The sequence below is a fragment of the Talpa europaea genome (assembly GCF_964194135.1).
Source record: "Talpa europaea genome assembly, chromosome: 3".
NCBI classification, from domain to species: Eukaryota; Metazoa; Chordata; class Mammalia; order Eulipotyphla; family Talpidae; genus Talpa; species Talpa europaea.
In genome coordinates this window covers 79,906,991-79,929,193 of record NC_140069.1, presented here as the reverse complement: position 1 = coordinate 79,929,193, position 22,203 = coordinate 79,906,991, and the positions used below count along the sequence as shown (strand labels likewise).

The 22,203-nt window shown below is 40.4% G+C and overlaps 1 protein-coding gene across 1 annotated transcript in view; it reads left to right on the top strand.

Annotated features, from left to right (window-relative positions):
* Positions 1–245: 245 nt before the first annotated feature.
* LOC311168863 (protein lifeguard 2-like) overlaps positions 246–22,203 on the top strand; it is a gene marked incomplete at both ends in the record, with an annotated part of 28,451 nt that continues 6,493 nt past the window's right edge. The window contains 5 exons of the mRNA XM_084230575.1: positions 246–370; positions 13,097–13,362; positions 15,099–15,177; positions 18,758–18,848; positions 22,115–22,152. Of these exons, the coding sequence (XP_084086701.1) occupies positions 246–370; positions 13,097–13,362; positions 15,099–15,177; positions 18,758–18,848; positions 22,115–22,152 (599 nt within the window). The remainder of the gene's footprint in view (positions 371–13,096; positions 13,363–15,098; positions 15,178–18,757; positions 18,849–22,114; positions 22,153–22,203) is intronic.

The following is a 22,203-nucleotide window of genomic DNA, read 5'->3' as shown; positions in this document are numbered from 1 at the left end:
GGCCCCCGCGGGCGCAGCGACACAGGAATGGCTACCGCCGGTCCCGGCCGCCCGCTGGCCGGCCCGCCACTCCCGGCGACAGGAAAACGGCGCGAGCGCCGAGCGGCCCACGCCGGGACCAGGCCGCGGCCCCGGTCCCCAGAAGGCAGGAAGGCGGTTCCGGCGGGCGGGGGGCGGGGCGCGAGGCCGGGGCGGGGCTGCCCTGGAGACGACGGCGCGCCTGGGCTCTGAGGAGGTTTCCGCGAATGCGCAGCCGCCCGCCTGACCGGAAGTGTCGCACCCGGAATTTCTCGGAGGCGGGACGCTCTGGCCGGCTGCCGCCGGGGCTGCCGCTGAGTATGCGCTTCGGCTTCCCGCCTACGGTTGGCAGGTGAACTACGGGGCACCCAGTTAAATCTGAATTTCACAAAAGCAACGAGTAACTCTTTAATATGAGAGTATCCCATGCAATATTTCTTATTTATGTGAAATTTGAATTTAAGTGGCGTCCTGTATTTTTATTGTTCAACCTGGCACTTAGCACCCTTAACAGTTATAATTTAGGCCTCCAAATTCTTTTGTCTGTATGGGTTGTAGCCATGAACATTGATGTATTGAAGCAGGCATTTTATTTTATTTTTTATTTTTTTAAATAATAAATTTTATTTTTATATTCCCCATACAATTGCAACCCCCCCATTCTGAACCCCAATCCCTCCCCTCCCGCCCCCCACCCCCCCAAAAGTGTCTCTGTTTCATAGTTTTTTGTTGATTTTGATTTTCACTTTCTTATAGTTATTCATTTTCCTGGTCCCTTATTTAAGTTTTCTAGATTCCTGCTATGAGTGAGACCATCCAGTATTTTTCTTTTTCTTTTTGGCTTATTTCGCTGAGCATGATCCCTTCCAGCGTCATCCATGTTGCTGCAAATTGCATGTGTTTATCTTTTTTGAATGCTGAGTAATATTCCATGGTATATATGTACCACATCTTCTTGATCCAGTCATCTATTTTTGGGCATTTGGGCTGTTTCCAAAGCTTAGCTATTGTAAATAGTGCTGTGAAGCAGGCATTTTAAAGCCTAAGGTGTCAGGTGCACATTCATTAGCCTTTGGTTGATTATGTCAAAGTACATTTTGTAACCTCTGAATGGTATTCAGTAAGAAAATGAGAGCTGGCCTACACCCCAGCTCTTGTATGCATAAATAAATAAATCTTTAAAAAAGAGAGAGAGAATGAGAGTTAAAATGTCAACCTGGGTCTCCCTGGTGGCGCAGGGGTTAAGACGCAACATATGAATCGGTCCTCAGCACGAGTTCGATTCCCGGCTGGCCAGGGGGAGACCCACATGGCGGGACAGACCTTTCCTGTCTCGCCCGCTGCTCCCCTCAGCAGTGTGCTTAAGTCCGTCTGCCTGTTCTGTTCCCCACTCTGTCTCTGGTGAATCCTCTCACCTCCCCCCATCTCTGGCCTGTACCCCAATTCTTGTATAAAAATAAATAAAACTTTAAAATAAAATAAAATGTCAACTCACTGGTTTGGCATTGATGGGAAACAGAACTGACCCTGAGGATCCCTGAAAGTGTCTTGAGATCTCCCTGGACCACACTGGAGAACAGCTTAGGACAAGCAAATTATGAAAAGCCAGATCCCTGTTATTATTGTCTAGTCAGTACAGGCCTTACCAGGGAAATGAGTCTCTCTTCAACCTCACTTGATACAGCAGTGGTTGCATACCTGTTTTCCTGATCCTGGATTTTCTTTTTCTAGACTTGATATCCTTGAAGAAATCTTGGTGCATATATTTGTGGTATGCTGGGGTGCGGCGGGTGGAGGAAAAATGTATTGAACACCTATGATATCAAGAAATCTATTGAATGCTTATGACAGCCCTGGAATGAAATGTGATTATCTGTATTTTAGTGTGATTTGATTTGATTTGGAATGGCTGTCCACATGGCCACTGCTCTCGCTACCACCTCAAGGTAGCTTTCAGGACAGTGTTGGGGTCATCTCCTCACTTGTAAGTCTAGATATCCCCAGGACTAGAAGGAAATAATAACAGTTATGGGAACTGTGACCAACTGTAAAGGTAACTAAGTATAGGTATTGTTTTCTCGTTTTAGAACAGTGCACCCCAAGGGGAATCTAGATACTAAATTCTGTACTCTAATTTTCTTTCCTGGTAATCTTTGCACCTGATCTCAAGTTTCTTCCTCTCATTCACTACAAACTTTGGCTGCTGGCACACCTGCTGCTTCTCCACAATAGGACACCAACCTAGTCATCATCCACATGCATAACCTCCCTAGTGTTGCTATTTTTTAAAACAATCTTTTATTTTTTTTATTTTATTTTTTTTAAATAATAAATTTTATTTTTATATTCCCCCATACAATTGCAAACGCCCCATTCTGACCCCAATCCTTCCCCTCCTGCCCCCCACCCCCCAAAAAGTGTCTCTGGTTCATAGTTTTTTGTTGATTTTGATTTTCACTTTCTTATATTCATTTTCCTGGTCCCTTATTTAAGTTTTCTAGATTCCTGCTATGAGTGAGACCATCCGGTATTTTTCTTTTTCTTTTTGGCTTATTTCGCTGAGCATGATCCCTTCCAGCGCCATCCATGTTGCTGCAAATTGCATGTGTTTATCTTTTTTGAATGCTGAGTAATATTCCATGGTATATATGTACCACATCTTCTTGATCCAGTCATCTATTTTTGGGCATTTGGGTTGTTTCCAAAGCTTAGCTATTGTAAACAGTGCTGCTATAAACATAGGGGTGCAGGTGTTCTTTGGAATTGATGTTTCTGTGTCCTTTGGGTAAATACCTAGGAGTGGAATTGCTGGATCATATGGAAGCTCTATGTTTAGTAGGTCCAGAAATCTCCACACAGCTCTCCATAGTGGTTGGACCAGTTTGCACTCCCACCAACAGTGCAGAAGAGTTCCTTTTTCTCCACACCCTCGCCAACATTTGTTGTTGCTAGTTTTTTTAATATGTGCCATTCTCACTGGTGTGAGATGGTATCTCATGGTAGTTTTGATTTGCATTTCCCTGATTACAAGTGATGTAAAACAATCTTTTAAAATGATGTACAATACATTTACTGTAAAGTACCCAACTAATTCCTGCACACCTTAATATTCTCCTTTGGAGATAACTAGATGTGCAGTGCATCTTGCTTGTGCAACTATCTGGGTAGTTGGCTCTCATTTTTTGTCAGTAACCAGAAGAAAAATTGAGTACACATTTCAGTGATTTTGGATCAGTGGGTTCTAAAGTACCAACAATATCTGAGACAGACACAACCGTAACTTAATAAATGTGATCAGAAATGACTGAACATACAGAGCAAAGAGGCTGGACCTCTGAGGTGAGGTGGATGTTTTGTAAGGCTCCCAGTGGATACCAGAAGTCTACTTGCTCTGTGGGAATTCTCTTTGCCAATTGGTTATTACCTAGTGATTTTTTTACTGGGTTAAATCTAAAGGAATTTTGAGATCATCTCTATTTTAGAGTCCTGGGAATGTTTGCATGTAATGCAACAGTTTCACCAGACCTGTGTAGCAGACTGGTTACTGGGACTGCGATAAAGTATCATGAATTTAAAAAAAGCTATAGGGGGCTATTTGAGGGGCTTGGTTATGATCCGCTATTGCTGCCCTGTGGGTTGAGTGAGCACTGACCTGAGTGTGAGTAACCTTCTTTCCACAACTTTATTGCAGGGCTGGGAGAAAGGCAATGAGAACCCCCATAGTAATTTTTCTGGTCAGGAATTCTGGTGAAAATTAAACAGCTCTGATGTGGCCATTCTGTGACTATGAGAAAGCAAGTAATCATCTGCTGATGGTTGATAGATGTCCCACACTGCTGCCTCTCTGAAGACTTTTGCCCACCAAACCTAGACTTACAGGTGGACTTTAGACACATTTCAAGGTGCAAGATAGCACAGCACTTTGAAGCTATCCGCAGCCTCTGTAGCACAAGTTTGATCCCCAGGCAGGGAGCAACCCACATGGCACAGCAGACCTTTCCTGACTCACCCGCTGCTCCCTCAGCAGTGTATTTCAGTGCATCTGCTTGTTCTGCTCCCCACTGTCTCTGGTGAATCCTCTCACACACACTCGCCCCGCCCCAACACCTCCGCTCTTGTATACATAAATAAATAAATCTTTAAAAAAAATTACTTTTGAATTGGATCACTAGTAAAATGGTGATTGGGCTTAAGATTTGTGCTTCACGGGACTGTATCTCCCACTAGTCTCAAGTAATGTATCATTTACTACTAATAAAAACTTATATTTGAGTTTTAATTTAGAAAAAAATTTCATATAATTTCATTTAAATCTGACAATGACTCTGAGGTAAGATATTATTATGAAGAGAATATGATTACTGATTTGTAATTGAGAAAAATGAGGCTTAAAGAAATTGTTTAGGGCCTCCCCGGTGGCGCAGCGGTTGAGCGCTGGGTTGTGAAGCTGCCCGCAGCCTCTGCAGCTCCAGTTCGATCCCCGGCTGCTTCCCGGACACCGGAAGAGGGTCCCGCATGGCGTGCGGACCTCTCCTGCCGCCCGCTGCTCCCCTCAGCAGTGTACTTCGGTCCTTCTGCCTGCTCTGCTCCCCGCTCTGACTCTGGCGAATTCTCTCACCCTCCCATTCTTCTGACTGTACCCAGTGCTTGTATAAATAAACAAACAAACAAACAAATAAATAAATAAATCTTTAAAAAAAAAAAGAAATTGTTTAGCCAATGTCACATGGGTAAATAGTAAAACAGGAATAAAATCTAAATAATCTGCCCCTTTAAGTCTGCTTTTTATGGGATAACATGCTGGTAGGTCCCAGTATCCTCATTTGCAAAAACAGAAAGATTAGAATAAAAGAATTTTATCGCGTCTTTGAATTCTAAAATTCAATTTTAACTGTGTAAGAGTTAGAAAAGTACATAATAAAATTGAAAAAAATGCCTGTAACTTTTTACAAAACACTTCATAATTTATGGTACACTCTCTGAATCACTGTTCTCTCATTTAATCTTCTCTATTGCTAATCATGAATATTATTACTTACTAAAGAAATACAAAAGGGAAACTACCATAAAAATACACAGGTGCAGGGCCTCCCTGGTGGCACAAGAGGATAAGCACCGCACTATGAAGCAATCTGCAGCCTCTGCAGCATGAGTTCGATCCCTGGCCGGCCAGGGAGCAACCTACATGGCACAGCAGACCTCACCTGTCTCGCCTGCTGCTCCCCTCAGCAGTGTATTTCACTCAGTCTGCCTGTTCTGTTCCCCGCTCTGTCTCTGGTGGGTCCTCTCACCCCCCGCATCTCTGGCTTGTACCCCAGCTCTTGCATGCATAAATAATAAATCTTAAAAAAATATATATATATATGTGCACAACTCAAGAAAACATTCTTTTTCAAAAACTCAAGTCTTCAAAAGAAGCAAAACTCAAGTCTTCATATCTGTTATTAAATTTTCAACATTTAAATTTAGTATAGTAACAATGTACACTATCTCACCTCCATCACCATCACCTGATCCTCTGGAAATAGGATCTTCTAATATATCCAGCTCAGCTAACATTCACACATAAAATAAATTCTGTCTGAAGGACAATAAAATCTTTCATCTTGTAACAGCAACTGATATATCTTATTGAAATACATAAAATTATTCAATTATTAATACAATAATGTCCTAATTGTTTTTTCAAAAAGATTTCATAAAAGCTAGGTTGAAGTCTTGCCATAAAGAATCATAGACTCCATTTTTGCAAGATTTCAGCAACAAGACTATGCCACAGTGAAGATTTCCTTTGGTCCCTCTAGTAACTAAATTACATTAAGAAAACCCTACTGCAACACAAGTCACACGACAACAGGTTGTATAAAATGACTAGAGAGTAGTGGTCTCTAAGAAACAAGTTCACATAAAAGCTCAAGGCACATATTAAAATAAATTTGAGTTGGGCCTCCCCGGTGGCGCAGCAGTTGAGCGCCTGGTTGCAAAGCTGCCCGCAGCCTCGGCGGAGCCGGTTCGATCCCCGGCTGCAACCGGCCACCAGAGGAGGGTCCCACAAGGCATGGAGACCTCTCCTGCCGCCCGCTGCTCCCCTCAGCAGTGTACTTCGGTCCTTCTGCCTGCTCTGCTCCCCGCTCTGGCTCTGGTGAATTCTCTCACCCTCCAGCCCTTCTGACTGTACCAGTGCTTGTATAAATAAATAAATAAATAAATGAATGAATGAATGAATAAATAAAATAATATAAAATAAATATTTTTTTAAAAAAAGCTAATTACACCCACATAGGAATGTGTATGTGTGAATATATTAAGAAAGATGTAATGATAAAATGTATATAATACCTTCCTTTGAATGTCATCAAAGATTTCAGGGCTACATCTACATGATTTAAAGTATCTACCAATTTTTCTACCAGCAGTCATCAAAGTAACTCTTGGAGATGACTAACAAACAGAAAAGTAATAGACAACAAACTGCTGACAACTGATGCCAACAGAGGTGGGAGACTTTCACCTTTCATTTTGTACTCTTTTGTATTATTTGTGTTGGTTTTGTTTTGTTTTGTTTTTAACCACATGCATGCATTACTTTTCCTCTCCCCCCCAAAAAAAAGCAAATGGAAAAGAAAATAAAGGTAGTAGTTTAGCCCTAAAAATGATCTCCAACTAGAGGTAGTGGTGTACAGTGGAAAGTACCTGGTTTCAGATCTAGCAACTAGAACTCTGCAGCTTAGTTCCTCTCCTGTAAAGTAAGGACATGATTGCCTGTGTCAGGGTTGTGTGAAGAATTGATCAGTTGTTACACTTGGCACTTAATTCCTTTTTAAAAAAATTATGTACTTATTAATGCATAGATGAACTGGGCATAGGCCAGAGGTGTGGGGGGAGGGATGAGAGGATTCATGAGAGACAGAATGGGGAGCAGAACAGGAGGATCCACTGAAATACACTGCTGAGGGGAGCAGCTGGCGAATCAGGAGAGGTCTGCTGCACCATGTGTGGGTTATCTCCTTGGCCTGGATGAAGACTGAACCCAGGCTGTCTGGGGTGGGCCTTCACTGTGCTAGGGCTGAGACTTAGTCCCTAGGCTACCAGGAGGCCCTTGGCAATTCTAAGTCAGTAAGTGGGGCTTCTCTTCCATGTAGCAAAGCTATAATATTGCAAAAAAGCTTGGTCAGATGTATTAAAGAGTAGTAGAGCAGTTTGCAATAAGCACAAATAGGATTATCAGACAAGGAAGGGGGTCTTCTTGGGGGTGAGGGATGGGTGAGAGAAGAACTCGAGAAGGCACTGTCAATGAACACTTTAGCACAATCCCTTTTTCCCCTACTGCTGCCTCAGGGGAAGAATAAGGGGCAGCATGAAGCAGGCCAGGGCTTCCTGAGATGCAAAAAATAGTAAGAGATATTCAGCCTGGATTCAGGATTACAGTTCAGTTGAAGCACACAGAGACAATTTGGTACCTATGGAGATATCTGAAAAAATTCTGCTGGTGTGTGTTAACTATGAATGCAGAAATATACACCTCTACAAGATATTAAAATTCACACTGTAAGAAAGGAGCAAAATTGAGCTCTCCAGCAGATTATCAGGGTGAGTAGGCAATGTAATTACCATGATTTAGGTGTTGCATGGTTCATCAGTAAACTCTTAGAATTAAGGAAAAGAGCAGATGTATAAAATATGTAACAGGACTGGCTATATGTCTTTTCCCCAGCCCCACGGCCCTTCAGCCTTGGGGTAGGTGTGATCTGTGGTGGGGCACTGTTATCATCATCCACCAGAAAAACCAATACGTGCTTTGTCATTAACAAATCTTATTTATTTAAAATAACTGTATGGAGGGCCTCCCTGGTGGCACAAGTGGTTAAGACATGGCCTGTGAAGCTGTCCACACCCTCTGCAGCACAAGTTTGATGGATCCCCAGCCAGGGAGCTACCCACATGGTGCAGCAGACCTCTCCTCTCTCGCCCGCTGCTCCCCTCAGCAGTGTACTTCAGTCAGTCTGTTCTGTTCTCCACTCTGTCTCTGGTGAATCCTCTCACCCCCCACACTTCTGGCCTGTTCTTGTATGCATAAATAAATAAATCTTAAAAAAATAAAATAAAATAACTGTATGGACTGTTTCATTGCCTCTTGGTGCTGCTTAGAAGAAGGTGCTGATCTGGTAGGGAGGACACTGGGTCCTCAGGAAGTTTTTTGCTACGGATACAGGACGCACTCCTGGACATGGAATTGGTTTTGAAGATTCAGGTGTACGCCTCCTGGACTTAACACAGAAAGTATTGGCTGCTGTCATTTGACCATTATGAGATTTGGCAGATGAACTTGAGAGCCCCTTTCCAGAGCAATGAGACCCCTAGCTTACTAGCCTCCAACTGCCGCTCCCCCCTAACTGTCGCTCAGAACTTTGCTTCTCAGTTGAAGTGCCTGTCTGTCCTTTGGATGACTGCTGGATTAGGAGTCAGAAGGCTTTTTGAGGACCCGGTGAAAGCCTCATTTTGTGATTCAGGCAGCAGTCAAATGTAATTTCATGAGGAAAACTAAGCTGCCTTTGTCTTTCATTTGTTTGGTTTTGAGAAAATCTTGCTGCCTATCGCCCTTCTGTTTTACAGGACAGCTGGGGAAGAAACCAATTTGGTTATCTGAGCATCTTTCATACTTCTCAGCTGTGTGCGAAGACTGATATCCCTAAGGGAGCTCCAGACTTCATCAAAAAGAGAAATCTTTCTTTCCTGTCCAAAATGTAAATCCTTTTAAAGATAGATAAATAGTAAATGCTCATTATAAAGATTCATACAATTTGGAGGGCATTCTTCAACTCTGGTTTGTTAGAGATAATCTTATTAATAGTATAAGATATATATGTAGTATATATCTTTCCAATCTCTGGAAATACAGAACTTTAACATCATCTTACTGAATGTTATTGCCTAACTTGACTCTTTTAATTCAAATACGAACTTTTGTTCTGTAAACTTACCACATCGGTTTATATGTATCTGCCCTTTCCTGCCAAAATTAATTTAACCATCCTCCCTAATGTTAGATATTAGATAATATTTTAGATAGTTAGATGATATTTTAGACATTTAGATAATATTTATTTATTTTTTAAAGATTTATTTATTTATTTATACAAGCACTGGGTACAGTCAGAAGCGCGGGAGAGTGAGAGAATTCGCCAGAGCCAGAGTGGGGAGCAGAGCAGGCAGAAGGACTGAAGTACACTGCCGAGGGGAGCAGCGGGCGGCAGGAGGGGTCTGCGCGCCATGCGGGACCCTCCTCTGGTGGCCGGGGAGCAGCCGTGGATCGAACCGGCGCTGCAGAGGCTGCGGGCAGTTTCGCAACCCAGCGCTCAACTGCTGCGCCACCGGGGAGGCCCATTTAGATAATATTTAGACAATTTTTTTGCAGTTAACAAATAATGACTAATGTAATGATCTTCCTTATTCTTATATTTTTACTTATTTGTGTGCCTATTTTTATGGGATAAATTTCTAAAAATGTAACTCATGGGTTTGAAGTAATGCATATTTTGAATTTTGATAGTTATGCCAAATTATTCACCCAACAATGTCTACATATCTGCCAACTCCTGTGAGGTTCTTAGGGTTGACTTGGCCATAGGATGGACAGGCTACATTGCTTAGGGACCATGATAATTTTAGGGGTCATGAAAACATTTTCTTTTAAAATGAGTAAATAATATTAATAATATATTTTTATATTTAATATTTTATGTAATTAATGAATATAATTATCCAATGAAGCCATACTGGATTATGTATTTTATACTAATGCAATCAGATTTCTTTGACAGCAAATGTGTGTGGGGCCCCAAAAGTCATAGTGTGGACCTCGGTCATCCATTTCTCTATATTCTTGCAACTCTGAGAATTATCGTTTTCTTTTTTGCTAGGCAATTTTCACTTTCACTTATAATTCTTTGGTTATTTGTGGATTATCATATGTTAAACTTATTGACTTTAAATTTCCTGTGTGAATTGCATATTTATGTTCTTTCCACATCTTTTTATTGAGTTGCCCATCTTCTCCTTGTTAAAAAGTTCTTATAATATAGTAAATTTCACAAATTTTATAGTCACAATTTGCATTTCAGACTTATTTGTATCTTTTTGTAGTGACATTTAAAGTGTTTCTGTACTCCAAATCTGTTAAGTGTTTTTTATGTTATTTTTACAAAGACTTATACAAATATTCCTTGGTATTTTCTTATGGAATATCTATGACTATTATTATTTATGATGATATCTTTAATTTGGACAGAATGCATTTTTGTATGAGATGTTTTCCAAGTATAGCTAATTGTTCCAACACCATAGGACAAAATTTAAAATACCACTTTTATCAATATTAAATTCTCATATCTATATGTCTGTTTCTTGAATGCCTTCCATTGATTTCATGGATCCATTTAACTATTGCTATGCTAGCGACACATTTTTAATTATCTAGCTTTATGATGTCTTGAATTCTGATATTTCTGATAAATCACCACTTCCCCCATGATCCTTTTCTTTCAATAGTTTTCTTCATTTCTCATGCATTTACTCTTTCTAATAAACTTCAGAGTTACATTTTCAAGTACTAAAAAAATCCCAATGAATTTTTTAATACTTAGGGATTAATTTGAGGAGAGAGGACATATTTACAAAAGTGGGCCTGCTTCTCTAAGAGCATGCTATTTTGTTCAGACTTTCTATTTACGCCATTCCTGGTTGGTCTTCAGATTGAGCCTTTGCCATCTCTGCATGGTAAAGTCTGCATCTTTGCATGACTCTTTTTGTGGGACAGTAGGCCAGCAGCAGGGGCTTTCCTAAGTTTTCATGTCCCCATGAAGTGAAAACCCTTACCGTGGGCATCTCTGTTTTTGCCATTTTGGGGACCATTTATTACAAGTTTTCTAAGAACTGTGTTCTGCTGTAAAGTACTGTGGCAAAGTCCATTATAATTTCTTACCTGGATTTTAACTCTTTTTGCTTACTTGGGCTCATTCCTTTTTTTTTTTTTTTAAGATTTATTTATCTATGCATACAAGAACAGGGTATAGGTCAGCAGTGCAGGGGGCACTGTGAGAGTGTTCACCAGAGACAGAGTGGGGAGCAGAATAGGCAATTTTACTGAAATACACTGATGAGGGGAGCAGCGGTGTAACAGGGTGGTCCCCAGGAAAGGGGGAGGTTCCCTGCCCCACCCAAGGGAGGGTGGAGCTGAGCAGGAAGAGGAGAAGCTGCAGAAGAGACTGAGGAAGGAAGCAGGATGGAGCAAGGAGACCTGGAGGAGGCGCATGGAGCCTAGAGACACGTGAAGAAACTGCGCTTGTCTTTTGGTCGTGGACTAGGTGACACAGATGTGGGTGAGACCCGTGGGGAGGTGACAATGGCAGCTTTTATCTTGATGTTGATTTTGCTCTTTTCCTTCCGGGCTTGTCCAGTTGTTTGTGACCCTTTTCTGTGGGTCCCCACTGGAAGATGCTTTTGACTTGTAGCAGGCTTTGGGCCTTGTTCTGGGCCAATCCCATTTGGATGGACTTTTACCCACGAGGGGACGGGTAACTCTGGATGCTTCATTTAGAAACTAGACTCTTTGCCTTACCTGTATTGTTTCCTAGTTTTATTAAAGTTCCTTCCCATTAAAGTCTCCTATGTTTTCTGTTGATGCGGCGGATGGCAGAACCCATTTAGAATAGGCAGGTTTGCGGGGTTTGGGCTGCCCCTCTCCCTGTCCTATAACAGCTGGGGGGAGACAGGAGAGGTCTGCTGCACCATATGGGTCAGCTACCTTGCCAGGGGGATCAAACTGATCCTGCGTGGCTGGCGAATAGCTTGATAATGCTGAGACTTTAACCCCTGCGCCAACAGGGATGTCCAACTCTGGCCCATTATTTACACTGTGCCCAGGGTGATCTTTCTGGTTATTAGAGTGCCAGGACTCTGCTGGAAACCTTCAGTGATTCTCCATTGTATTAGTTATTTATTTCTGTTGTAACAATTACTACAAACTTAATTCCTTAAACAACACACATTTATTATCTAACAGTATTGGAAGTCAGAATTCCAAAATTAGTTTCACTGGGTTAAAATCAAGGTGTTAGCAGGACTGCATTCCTTTTTAGATGCCTGGGGGAAAGGAACATTTCCTTGGTTGTTCTAAATTCTAGAGGCTACCTGTATTCCTTGACTCATGGTTCCTGCCTTTGTCTTCAATGATAACAACCATGTCACTCTGACCTCTACTTCTGTTGTCACATTTCCTTCTTTATGATCCTCTTGCCTGCCTCTTATATTCCTCTTGCCATGCAAAGTAACATATTTACAGGTTCCAAGAATTAGTATGTGAGTATCTTTAGGTAACTTTTCTATTCTGCCCCTCAAGTCTAGGCCTTCATGATGAACGTGGATTCCAGGCCCCCAATGACCTGTCCCACTACCCTTCTGTCTAACCTCCTTCTATTCTCACTCATGGAATTCCCTGTTCTGGTCACATGAATTTTCAGTTTCTGTGTTCTGTCCTCTCTCCTTCTTTCAACCTTGTTCCAGCTGATTCCTCTGCACAGGAAACCTCCCTCCACCTCTTCACATTACTAATTCTTACTCATCTTTTAGCCTTGGCTTAATTCTCATTTTCTCTAGAACTTCTTCCTCCAGACTTCATTAGGGACTGTTATATCATCCTCCTTTTTCCCTGGCTCTGCTTACGTTGCCTTTTGTATGATTGATATTTGATTATCTTCTCTTCTAACCTGTAAGCTTTTTGAGGGCAGAGTTGACTGGGGCAGCTTCACACTTGGTACATAAGAGTGAGCTTATTAACTGCATGTTGAATGAGTTTATAAAAATACTAGTTTTATAACAGAATGAAGGTTTTTACTGTGTAGGCCTCATCTTGAAATTATTTGCTCATCACGGATTCAGCAAATATTTTCTAACCATTGATTTGGTAAGTTCTGAACCAGGGAGTTAAAGTTAAGAAAAAAACCATTGGAATGTTATAAAGTATACTAAAGTTGTAGTGGTGTGATCATAAAGGAAATGAATAACAATTGTTCCCCTCCAGGAAAATGGACTTGGAAGTAGTTGAACCAATAGACTTTAGCTGTGGAGATCATCAACAGCTGGTTCGGAAAGCAGCGGATCTCAATACCCAGAGTCAAGCTAGTCAGCCCTACAAAACCTCACCTACACCTGAGCCAAAAAATCCTCATGAGAAGCCACATGCAATGACTAGTGAGCAAGCAAATGTGTATGTGGTACAAATTTCAGAGGACACCACTCAAGAAGACAACATTAGCCATCCATTTGCAAATTCAACTGTCCGTAGAGGTGAGAACAAAGAAAGTAACTTTTTGGGGGCTTTTTTAGAAGAGAAAAACAAACGTTTTCTTAAAGTCTTTCCACAGAGAGATTTTTCAGATTTTTCAGATTTAATTTTTCTGTTTTTCCCAGTTATGCTTTACCATGACACATGATGCAGGGCTGCTGTAGTAAAAAGCTCCCAAGTTGTCCAGGGCATGTAGAAATTGATAATAAACACATTTGGTGAATAATTGACCTTTATTCCACCTTTATTCCTTTATTTACTTCTGCTGAGTCTCCTTTCACCATTGCAGTGGATGTCCTTATGGTTTTCATAGGAAATAGGAATTAGTCATTGATTGTGGAATGTTCTTACCTACATTCAAGATGATGCCATAGTGTTGACTTAAAGAATATTAATTCAATGATCTAGGTATTCTGTGTAAGTTAGCAAATATTTTCAGCTGTGAGTAACAGAACACTAAAATCTCTGGCTTAAGGAAAAGATTTGTGCTTTTTTTTTCTCTCCACAGACTTTCCCAGTAACCAAACCTAAGTACTTCCAGTTACATGCATGGACCCACGTGTATCTGTAGCTTTCCAGTTGGCCACTCTATCTGTAGCTTTCCAGTTGGTCCCATGCAACTATAACAAAATTTGGGGTGGGTAGTGAGGAAGCTGGGCACCCTGTGCAAAGGGAACATTATTGCATTTAGTCCTTATAGCACCCCATAAATAAATTGTGGTTCTGTTTTACAGCTGAGAAAATGAGGTTTAAGGGGTTTGTAATGGAAACAACGTATGAAACTGTCTCACCTCTGTCACAGTTAGTTATTTGAATCTCTCTCTCCTGGAGGGCAGAGGCCCTTCCTCACTTTTTTTTTTTTTAATAATAAATTTTATTTTTATATTCCCCATACAATTGCAACCCCCCCTTCCTCACTTTTTAAAAAGTATATAGTACACAAAAGGATAAAAGTGCTATCGAGGAAAAGAATAGCTCAGTCCCATTTCTTGTCACACTTTCTATGCACAGAAACCACCCAGCAAAAGCACATAATTGATGATTCTATAAGTCAACTTTAAGCAATATTATTTCTTTTCTTTCCCACTTGAAGATGGGACAAAACAACAAAAAATAGTCATTACCAGCACCATTGTCAGAGGGCCCCAAGAAAAACTGGGCAGTAGGAGGTAGGCACAAGATGCCAACATACTCTACACTCTGCATGCCATCTTCTCGGTCTTTATATTTCATCTGGTTATCTCGTTTTCTGCACAAGTAAAAGGGAAGGGAATTCTAAAGGTAGGTAGTCTGAAAGAAAAGTGATGGAAACATTCTGCATAGTTCCTGCAGCCCAAGTTCATCACCAGAGGGATAAATGGCCTCTTCACCAGCAGTTCCTGGGCATCACAGTGGCATAGCTGGATCTCTAAAAATGGGCCTGTGACATTCCATGACTTCCAGGTCACTTTTGGTCATAAGCAGGATGGGCTATACATAAGGAATGAAATCCCTGAGTTTGTCTTTAAATTTTGGAGCCTTCCAAGAATAAGCACTCAGCTCTCCAAATAAAATGCCTCTAATGTCTGTTCCAAAAGTTCTGCAGGGCTGTATTTTTTGCTATTACACTGTTTCACTCCCTTTTCCATCCTCAAAAAATCAGAGGAAAAATTTCTCCGATCAAGTATCAAAATTAGGTAATTACATTTATAGTTTTAGTTTTGAATATTATGTTCTAAAAATACCTATGTCTCTTCAGATTTCATTACGAAAGTGTTCCTCATCCTGTCAGTCCAGTTGATGATCACTGGGACAATCACCAGCATGTTTATTTTCTGGTAAGTTTTATTACTGATATAAATTAAATATTCAGCTGTTCACATAATTTCCTGTTGAATTAGTTCTACTTTTTGATCACTAAAATTATCTATTTTTCTTAATCATTTATAGGATATAAGATTTCTATATTTTGTTTTTCTGAGGCAACTCCTACAGGTGTTGGTAGATTTCTAGAATTTTACTTCAATTTCCTAAGCCAAGAAATTTTTTTGTTTATATTTTGGGTACTGTTTTCTTTTTTTATATTTCTCTGTGCTATTTCCACAGATAAAACTGAATTAAAGGGGAAAGGTGAGATTATGGAGATTTTGGAGGGTGGAATACTGTTAAATTATTCAGGGACTATGGGCCATCTCTGTTTTAAACACATTCCATGAAAATTTCTATCAATATATGAGAAGTTTATGTCGTTTGTTTTGTACACATATCAATCGCAGTGTTTTTTTTTTTTTAAACTAAGTTTTTAAAACTTCACTGGGACATTTGCATTTATGTAAACATGACTAACGACTTATTATAACTATCTTTTTATGACTCTATTTTATGAAGCAAGATCTTGTCATATGTTTCATTGTTTTCTTCCCCATCTGACATTATCAATTATTTAGGGTTTTCTCCCTTTCTTCTCATGAGATTGTTTTACTTCTACTTAAATAGTATATTAGTTAGTGGGCCTCCCTGGTGGTGCAGTGGTTGAGCGCTGGGTTGCGAAGCTGCCCGCAGCCTCTGCAGCGCCGGGTTCAATTCCCGGCCCCTGGCCAAGAGTCCCACATGGTGCACAGACTTCTGCTGCCCTCGCTTGCTGCCCGCTGCTCCTCTCAGCATTGTATTTTGTCAGTCTGCCTGCTCTGCTCTCCCCTCTGGCTCTGGTGAATTCTCTCACCCTCCCGCGCTTCTGACTGTACCCAGTGCTTGTATAAATAAATAAATAAATCTTTGAAAAAAATAGTATATTAGCAAAATAAAGTACTTACTGTGCAAACTTATGCTAATTTTTTTTAACCAGGAAGACTTTAAGAAATTGGGTGAGTGTGAATGCCTGGTTCACCTATGCACTCTTGTAAGTATTAGTGGATTTAATAAGAAGTGATTTTTCTACTGGTTATTGATTCCTTTACCTATTAAAATTTACGTGAATGTATAACATCCTTGAAATGCAAAAATTATAGCAAGAAAAGTGAAAATAAGCAAATGAGTGATCTTCAGGAACTAGCTATATATACCACTGAGTAGACACCATATTTTCCTAATCCACTGATCTATCTTTGGGCGCTTAGGTTGTTTCTTTAACTTGGCTGTTGTAAATAATGCTGCAATGAACACATGAGTGCAAATATCCCTTCAAATTAGTGTATTTATATATTTTTAGTAGATCCCTAGGAGTGGAATTGCTGGGCCATATGGTAAATCTGTTTTTAACATTTTGAGAAACATCCACACTGTTTTCCATAGGGTCCAGACAGTCTACATTCCCACCAATGTGCACGAGGGCTCCTTTTTTCCACCTCCTCACTAACATTTGTTGTTTCTGGTCTTTCTGATTCAAAACAAAAATTTTATTTTATTTTATTTTTACTAATTTAAATATTTTATTTTATATAATTCTTACATCTTTTTTCATCTTTGCACAATATATGCATTTTCATTTTGGTTATATTCCCCATACAATTGCACCCCACCCCCCTTATGTTGACTCCAGTCCTTCCTTTCCCTACCCCTCCCCCACCCCACCCCCGTGGAGTGTCTCTGGTTTATAGTTGCTTGTTGATTTTGATTTTTACTTTGTATTGATTAGTCTTTTTCCTGGTCTCTTATTTAGGTCTTCTAAATTCCTGCTATGAGTGAGACCATCCGGTATTTTTCTTTTTCTTTCTGACTTATTTCACTGAGCATGATCCCTTCTAGCTCCATCCATGTTGCTGCAAATTGCATGTGTTTATCTTTTTTGAATGCTGAGTAATATTCCATTGTGTATATGTACCACATCTTCTTGATCCAGTCATCTATTTTTGGGCATTTGGGTTGCTTCCATAGCTTAGCTATTGTAAATAGTGCTGCTATAAACATAGGGGTGCAGGTGCCCTTTGGAATTACTGTTTCGGTGTCATTTGGGTAAATACCTAGGAGTGGGATTGCTGGATCATATGGAAGCTCTATGTTTAGTAGGTCAAGAAATCTCCACACAGCTCTCCATAGTGGTTGGACCAGTTTGCACTCCCACCAGCAGTGTAGGAGAGTTCCTTTTTCTTCACAACCTTGCCAACATTTGTTGTTGCTAGTTTTTTTAATATGTGCCATTCTCACTGGTGTCAGATGGTATCTCATTGGAGTTTTGATTTGCATTTCCCTGATTACAAGTGATGTTGAACATTTTTTCATATGCCTGTTGGCCATTTGCATTTCTTCTTCAGAGAAGTTTCTTTTTAGCTCTTCTGCCCATTTTTTGACTGGATTATTTTCTTTGTTTTTGTTGAGTCTCATCAGCTCTTTGTAGATTTTTGCGATCAGTCCTTTATCGTTAGTGTTGTGTGCAAAAATGTTCTCCCTGTCGGTGGGGTTTCTCTTTGTTTTGGTTATTGTCTCTTTTGCTGTGCAGAAGCTCTTTAATTTGATGTAGTCCCAGCTGTTTATCTTTGCCTTCACTTTCACTGCTTTGGATGATGTGTCTGTAAAGATGTCTTTGATGTGCATGTCATGTAGTGTTTCGCCTATATTTCCTTCTATGTATTTTATGGTTTCAGGTCTTATGTCTAGTTCTTTAATCCATTTTGAGTTGATTTTTGTGTATGGTGTGAGGTAGTGGTCAAGCTTCATTCTTTTGCATGTAGTGACCCAGTTTTCCCAGCACCATTTATTGAACAAACTTTCTTTGCTCCAGTGCATTTTCTTTGCTCCTTTGTCAAATACTAGTTGACCATAAATCTGTGGGTTTATTTCTGGGTTTTCTATGTGTCTGTTCTTGTGTGTCTGTTCTTGTTCCAATATCATGCAGTTTTGATGATTATGGCTTTGTAGTATAGTTTGAAGTCTGGGAGTGTGATGCCTCCATTCCCTTCTTTTTTTTTTCAGAAGAGCTTTGGCTATTTGGGGTTTTTGGTGATTCCATGTGAATTTCATCAATAATTATTCTATTTCTTTGAAGAACGTCATTGAAATTTTTATTGGAATAGCATTGAATCTGTATACTGCTTTTGGTAGGATGGCCATTTTGATGATGTTAATTCTTCCAATCCATGAGCAGGGGATGTCTTTCCATTTCTTTGTGTCTTCTATTTCTTTTAAAAGTGTTTTATAGTTTTCTTTGTACAGGTCTTTTATCTCTTTTGTTAGATTTATTCCAAAATATTTGATTTTTTTCAAAACAAAAATTTTAAAAGAAGAATCCATAAGCTGTGTCTATAGATGACAATAAGAACAGTTTTAAAAGTTTTTGAAAAAGAAAACAGTAAAAGTAATGTTTTATTTACTTTATAAATACTTACAAAGATATTACATAATGATTAACTATCATCTACTAATAATGTATTATATTATATAGTCACTGGAATCAAATAACACATGGTTTTAAATTATCCTCAGGCCAGCATTTTTTGTTATACTTATTATACTTGCTTGCTGTGGGAAACTCCGTCGTCAGGTGCCTGCAAATTACATTCTCCTGGGATTATTTGTAAGTAAACTTTTCCTAGCACTCACTGTTGCTCACATCTGACATGTATTTCAAAAGGAAGTGAATTTATTCCTTTTACTGTGGATAATATTCCTGTGGAATAATACAGATATTATTTTGGACAGGTTCTCTTGGCTGAATTCTGGTTGCAAAAAAGTAAAGATAGCATAAAAAAGTGAGATAGTATCCACACTCTTTTAATTTGGGAGCCCTGGGATACTCCTTTCTTTAGGCAGATTTGCCTCGGAGAGGCCACCCTGGAAAATCCCCTCTTGGCTTCTGGGCCACGTCTTAGGAACAGATAACCTGACTCTCCCTGGACCTCTGTTTGGCACAACAAACATTTGGTTATGGAGACTGGGTTCCACATTTAATTTGCAAACTCATGTGCAAAAAATGCAATTTTCTTTATAACATTTATTTTTATTTCAAGTCTCACTGGAAGCAGAATTTGTCTCAGTCAATATTCTCTTTATCCCCCCATCCTTGCATTTCAATTCTGGGGGGGTTTCTCATCTTTGACTCATCTCATTTATGCATGGTCTTGTTCCCAATTCGCTAACACCTCGGTGTGGGGCTCCCATTCCAAGGCCTGGCCATGTCTTTATTTTGCCTGGGAATCAGAGCCGCTCTTGCCACAGAAAGCTGCGTGACTCCCTTCCTGCTGTCAGTTCCTTTCTGTGTTGCCCCCAGGAACTACAGGATCTCACCAGTCCTCAGCAGATACCCGGAGCCCCTAGATTTTATAAACCTGAATAAAATCTGGATTTCTGTCATTTTACCCCCATCCCAACCCACAGGTTAACTACCTAGAAAGTCAGGGACTCAGAAGCATCCAAGAATCATTCTTTTTCCCTCTTCCCAGTCAGACGAAACCTCTTGCCTCCCTGTGGCGGGGGTTCTCTGAAGCTCATGATAATAAGCATTTGGTTCTCTTGGGAAAACACAGACCAGCCTTGTTGGTTAAGTGTGTCAGCTAATGATTCTTTTGGGAGTTTGCTTTTCCTCCTGGGTACCAATGACCCCTTTCATGTGAAGATTTCTTTGATTTATTCCTCCTGGTTCCAGATCAGATTTCAGGTAATTTATACACATAGTCTAAGAAGGTAAGATAAAGTGATGAGGAAATTTGATTGAAGGGAAAATAAGGGAAGAAATGGAAAGTCAGTGCTTAGGCAAGTGCACGAAACCTCTGTACTTGAGCATGATGGGTCTAGATTTGGACCTGCACCTCCTAGTGGTGAAAACAATCAAAGACACATGGCCAGTGGTGAGATTCTCAGCATCCAGTGTGAGTACATGTTGGGAAAAGCATCTTCCTCTCAAGGCTGAAGATGCCTACATTTGGGAATTTTTTCAGCACCAGAGCATTCTGGGGCCTTTCTTAGCTGGTTTTGATACCTGTCCATTGCCCAGGTAAGCAAGTGGGTGAGCAGGTGGGTTTCTTCAGTTCCCTTATGTAGTACCTATAACCCTCAAGATGGGGTAGAGTTAAACAGCAGACATAGAAAGATATTGGGAATCCTGCGACAGAGGTGATGGTGTGGGGAATATTTTTTCAGAAATTTCTTATTTTAAATTTACCAGTGATTTTACTGTTTATTACAAGAAGAGATCAAAACTCTTGGTGTCAAAACTCTTGGTCTCACTCTGAGATTCTGCTGATGCTCCCAAAGCAATTAGCATCTTAAGAAAAGAAATATTATAGAGAGGCAAATAGTTATGGTTTCTAGACTTAATGTCTTACTCAAGTGTTAGGGAATACAAGGAGAAAACTATTTCAGAAAAGGAGTTGTGGGGTGGGGGCGTGGGGAGAAAAAATACATGCTGAAGATTGCTTTTGTCTCATAGAATTTAGGTCCCCCTGCATGTTATAAGCTCTTGAAGTCATCGGCAGGTTGGCCTTCTAAGGCCTCTTGTTACTCACACTCTTACTCCTTAGAGAACTGCAGTGGTTTCCATCTTGAAATCATTCCCTTTCCCACGCATTTTCTCATATTCATCCTCTCTCTCTCTCTGTCTCTCTCTCTCACTCACACACACACACACACACACACACATTCAAACACTTCTTTCAGTGCTGTTAAGATGGAGATATACGAAGCAACTGAGCAAGCACAAATAGAAAGTTAATTTAGAGAGGAAGGTCGGAAGAAGCATATTATGAAAAATCATGTGCAAAAAAGAGTTACACTCTTTTGACACCCAATGGAAAGAAAGACAGTCTACTTTGCTAAGTGTAATAAAGCAGAAGATTAGGTTTGAGAAATTGAGAGAGGCAACCCAGTACTCTGGGAACTCCTGTTCTTTTTCAGTCTCCAGTACCATTTATTGTTGGCCAGATGGAGAAGTTCAAGCCCCTCTTGCAGTCCTCACTCTCTAAGTAAATTGTGCACTCAGTTTTACTTCCTGAAACAGAAGGTTTCTTTCCTGATTTTAGCTGTACACCAGATATCAGCCGAGTCTTTGGATTTGCTTCTGACAGAGTCCCTCCAGCTGTGGGATGTCCTCAGGCCTTGTAGCCACTGCTTACTGAAGTTCCCATGTGGCTTTGCCCACTGTCCTGGACCCTGACAGTGGGCTTGGGCACATCCTCATTAACTTTTTGGATCTTATCCTCCAGTTCGACCGCCTGCTGGCTCTCAGCCTCTCTCCCACTCTGCCCCAATATTGGGTCCATTTGGACAATTGGGGGCCCTATTATATCCCAAGTCGTGGGGGTGCCCACAGGTGCACCTCCAGGAGCTGTAGGTTAGGGCCCTCTGGCCCCCTCCCCTGGTACTGAGAAGACCTCAATTTTCATCACATTTCTATGGTTTGAAGTATTTTATTCTTACCTGAGCACTGTGGAAATGAAACTGTTGGTAAAATATTAATAGAAAGAGTATATCCTGCCTGTGATGAAATGTTAAGATTCTGTGTGATGCCCTCATTTAATACCCATGTGGTCTACCAATGGACCTTTAACCTTGATTTCACATACCTAATTAATACATGTTTAATTCACTAAACATGTTGAGTTACTGTGGTGTTCTAAGAAATTTTTACTAATAAAAGGAACTTTTCCTTGTCAGTCTTAGGGAGGATATTATGGAACTGTTCAGTTTTACTATTCCTTTCCCATAATCAGCCACCTGCAGTTTTGTGCAGGTAGGTTGTGCGATTCTCTCTTGCTCACTGGACCCTGCCAAAATGCACAGAGCTCAAATTACCACCTCTGCATTCTGGGCTTCAGGATTCTGATTTGCTGTGAATTTTGTTTTTAGACAGTGCTGCAAGGTATGCTGCTAGGAGCCGTATCAGTGTAAGTCTTTGTACACATTCTCTTTTTGGGGTGTCCTTTCCTTTGAATGTA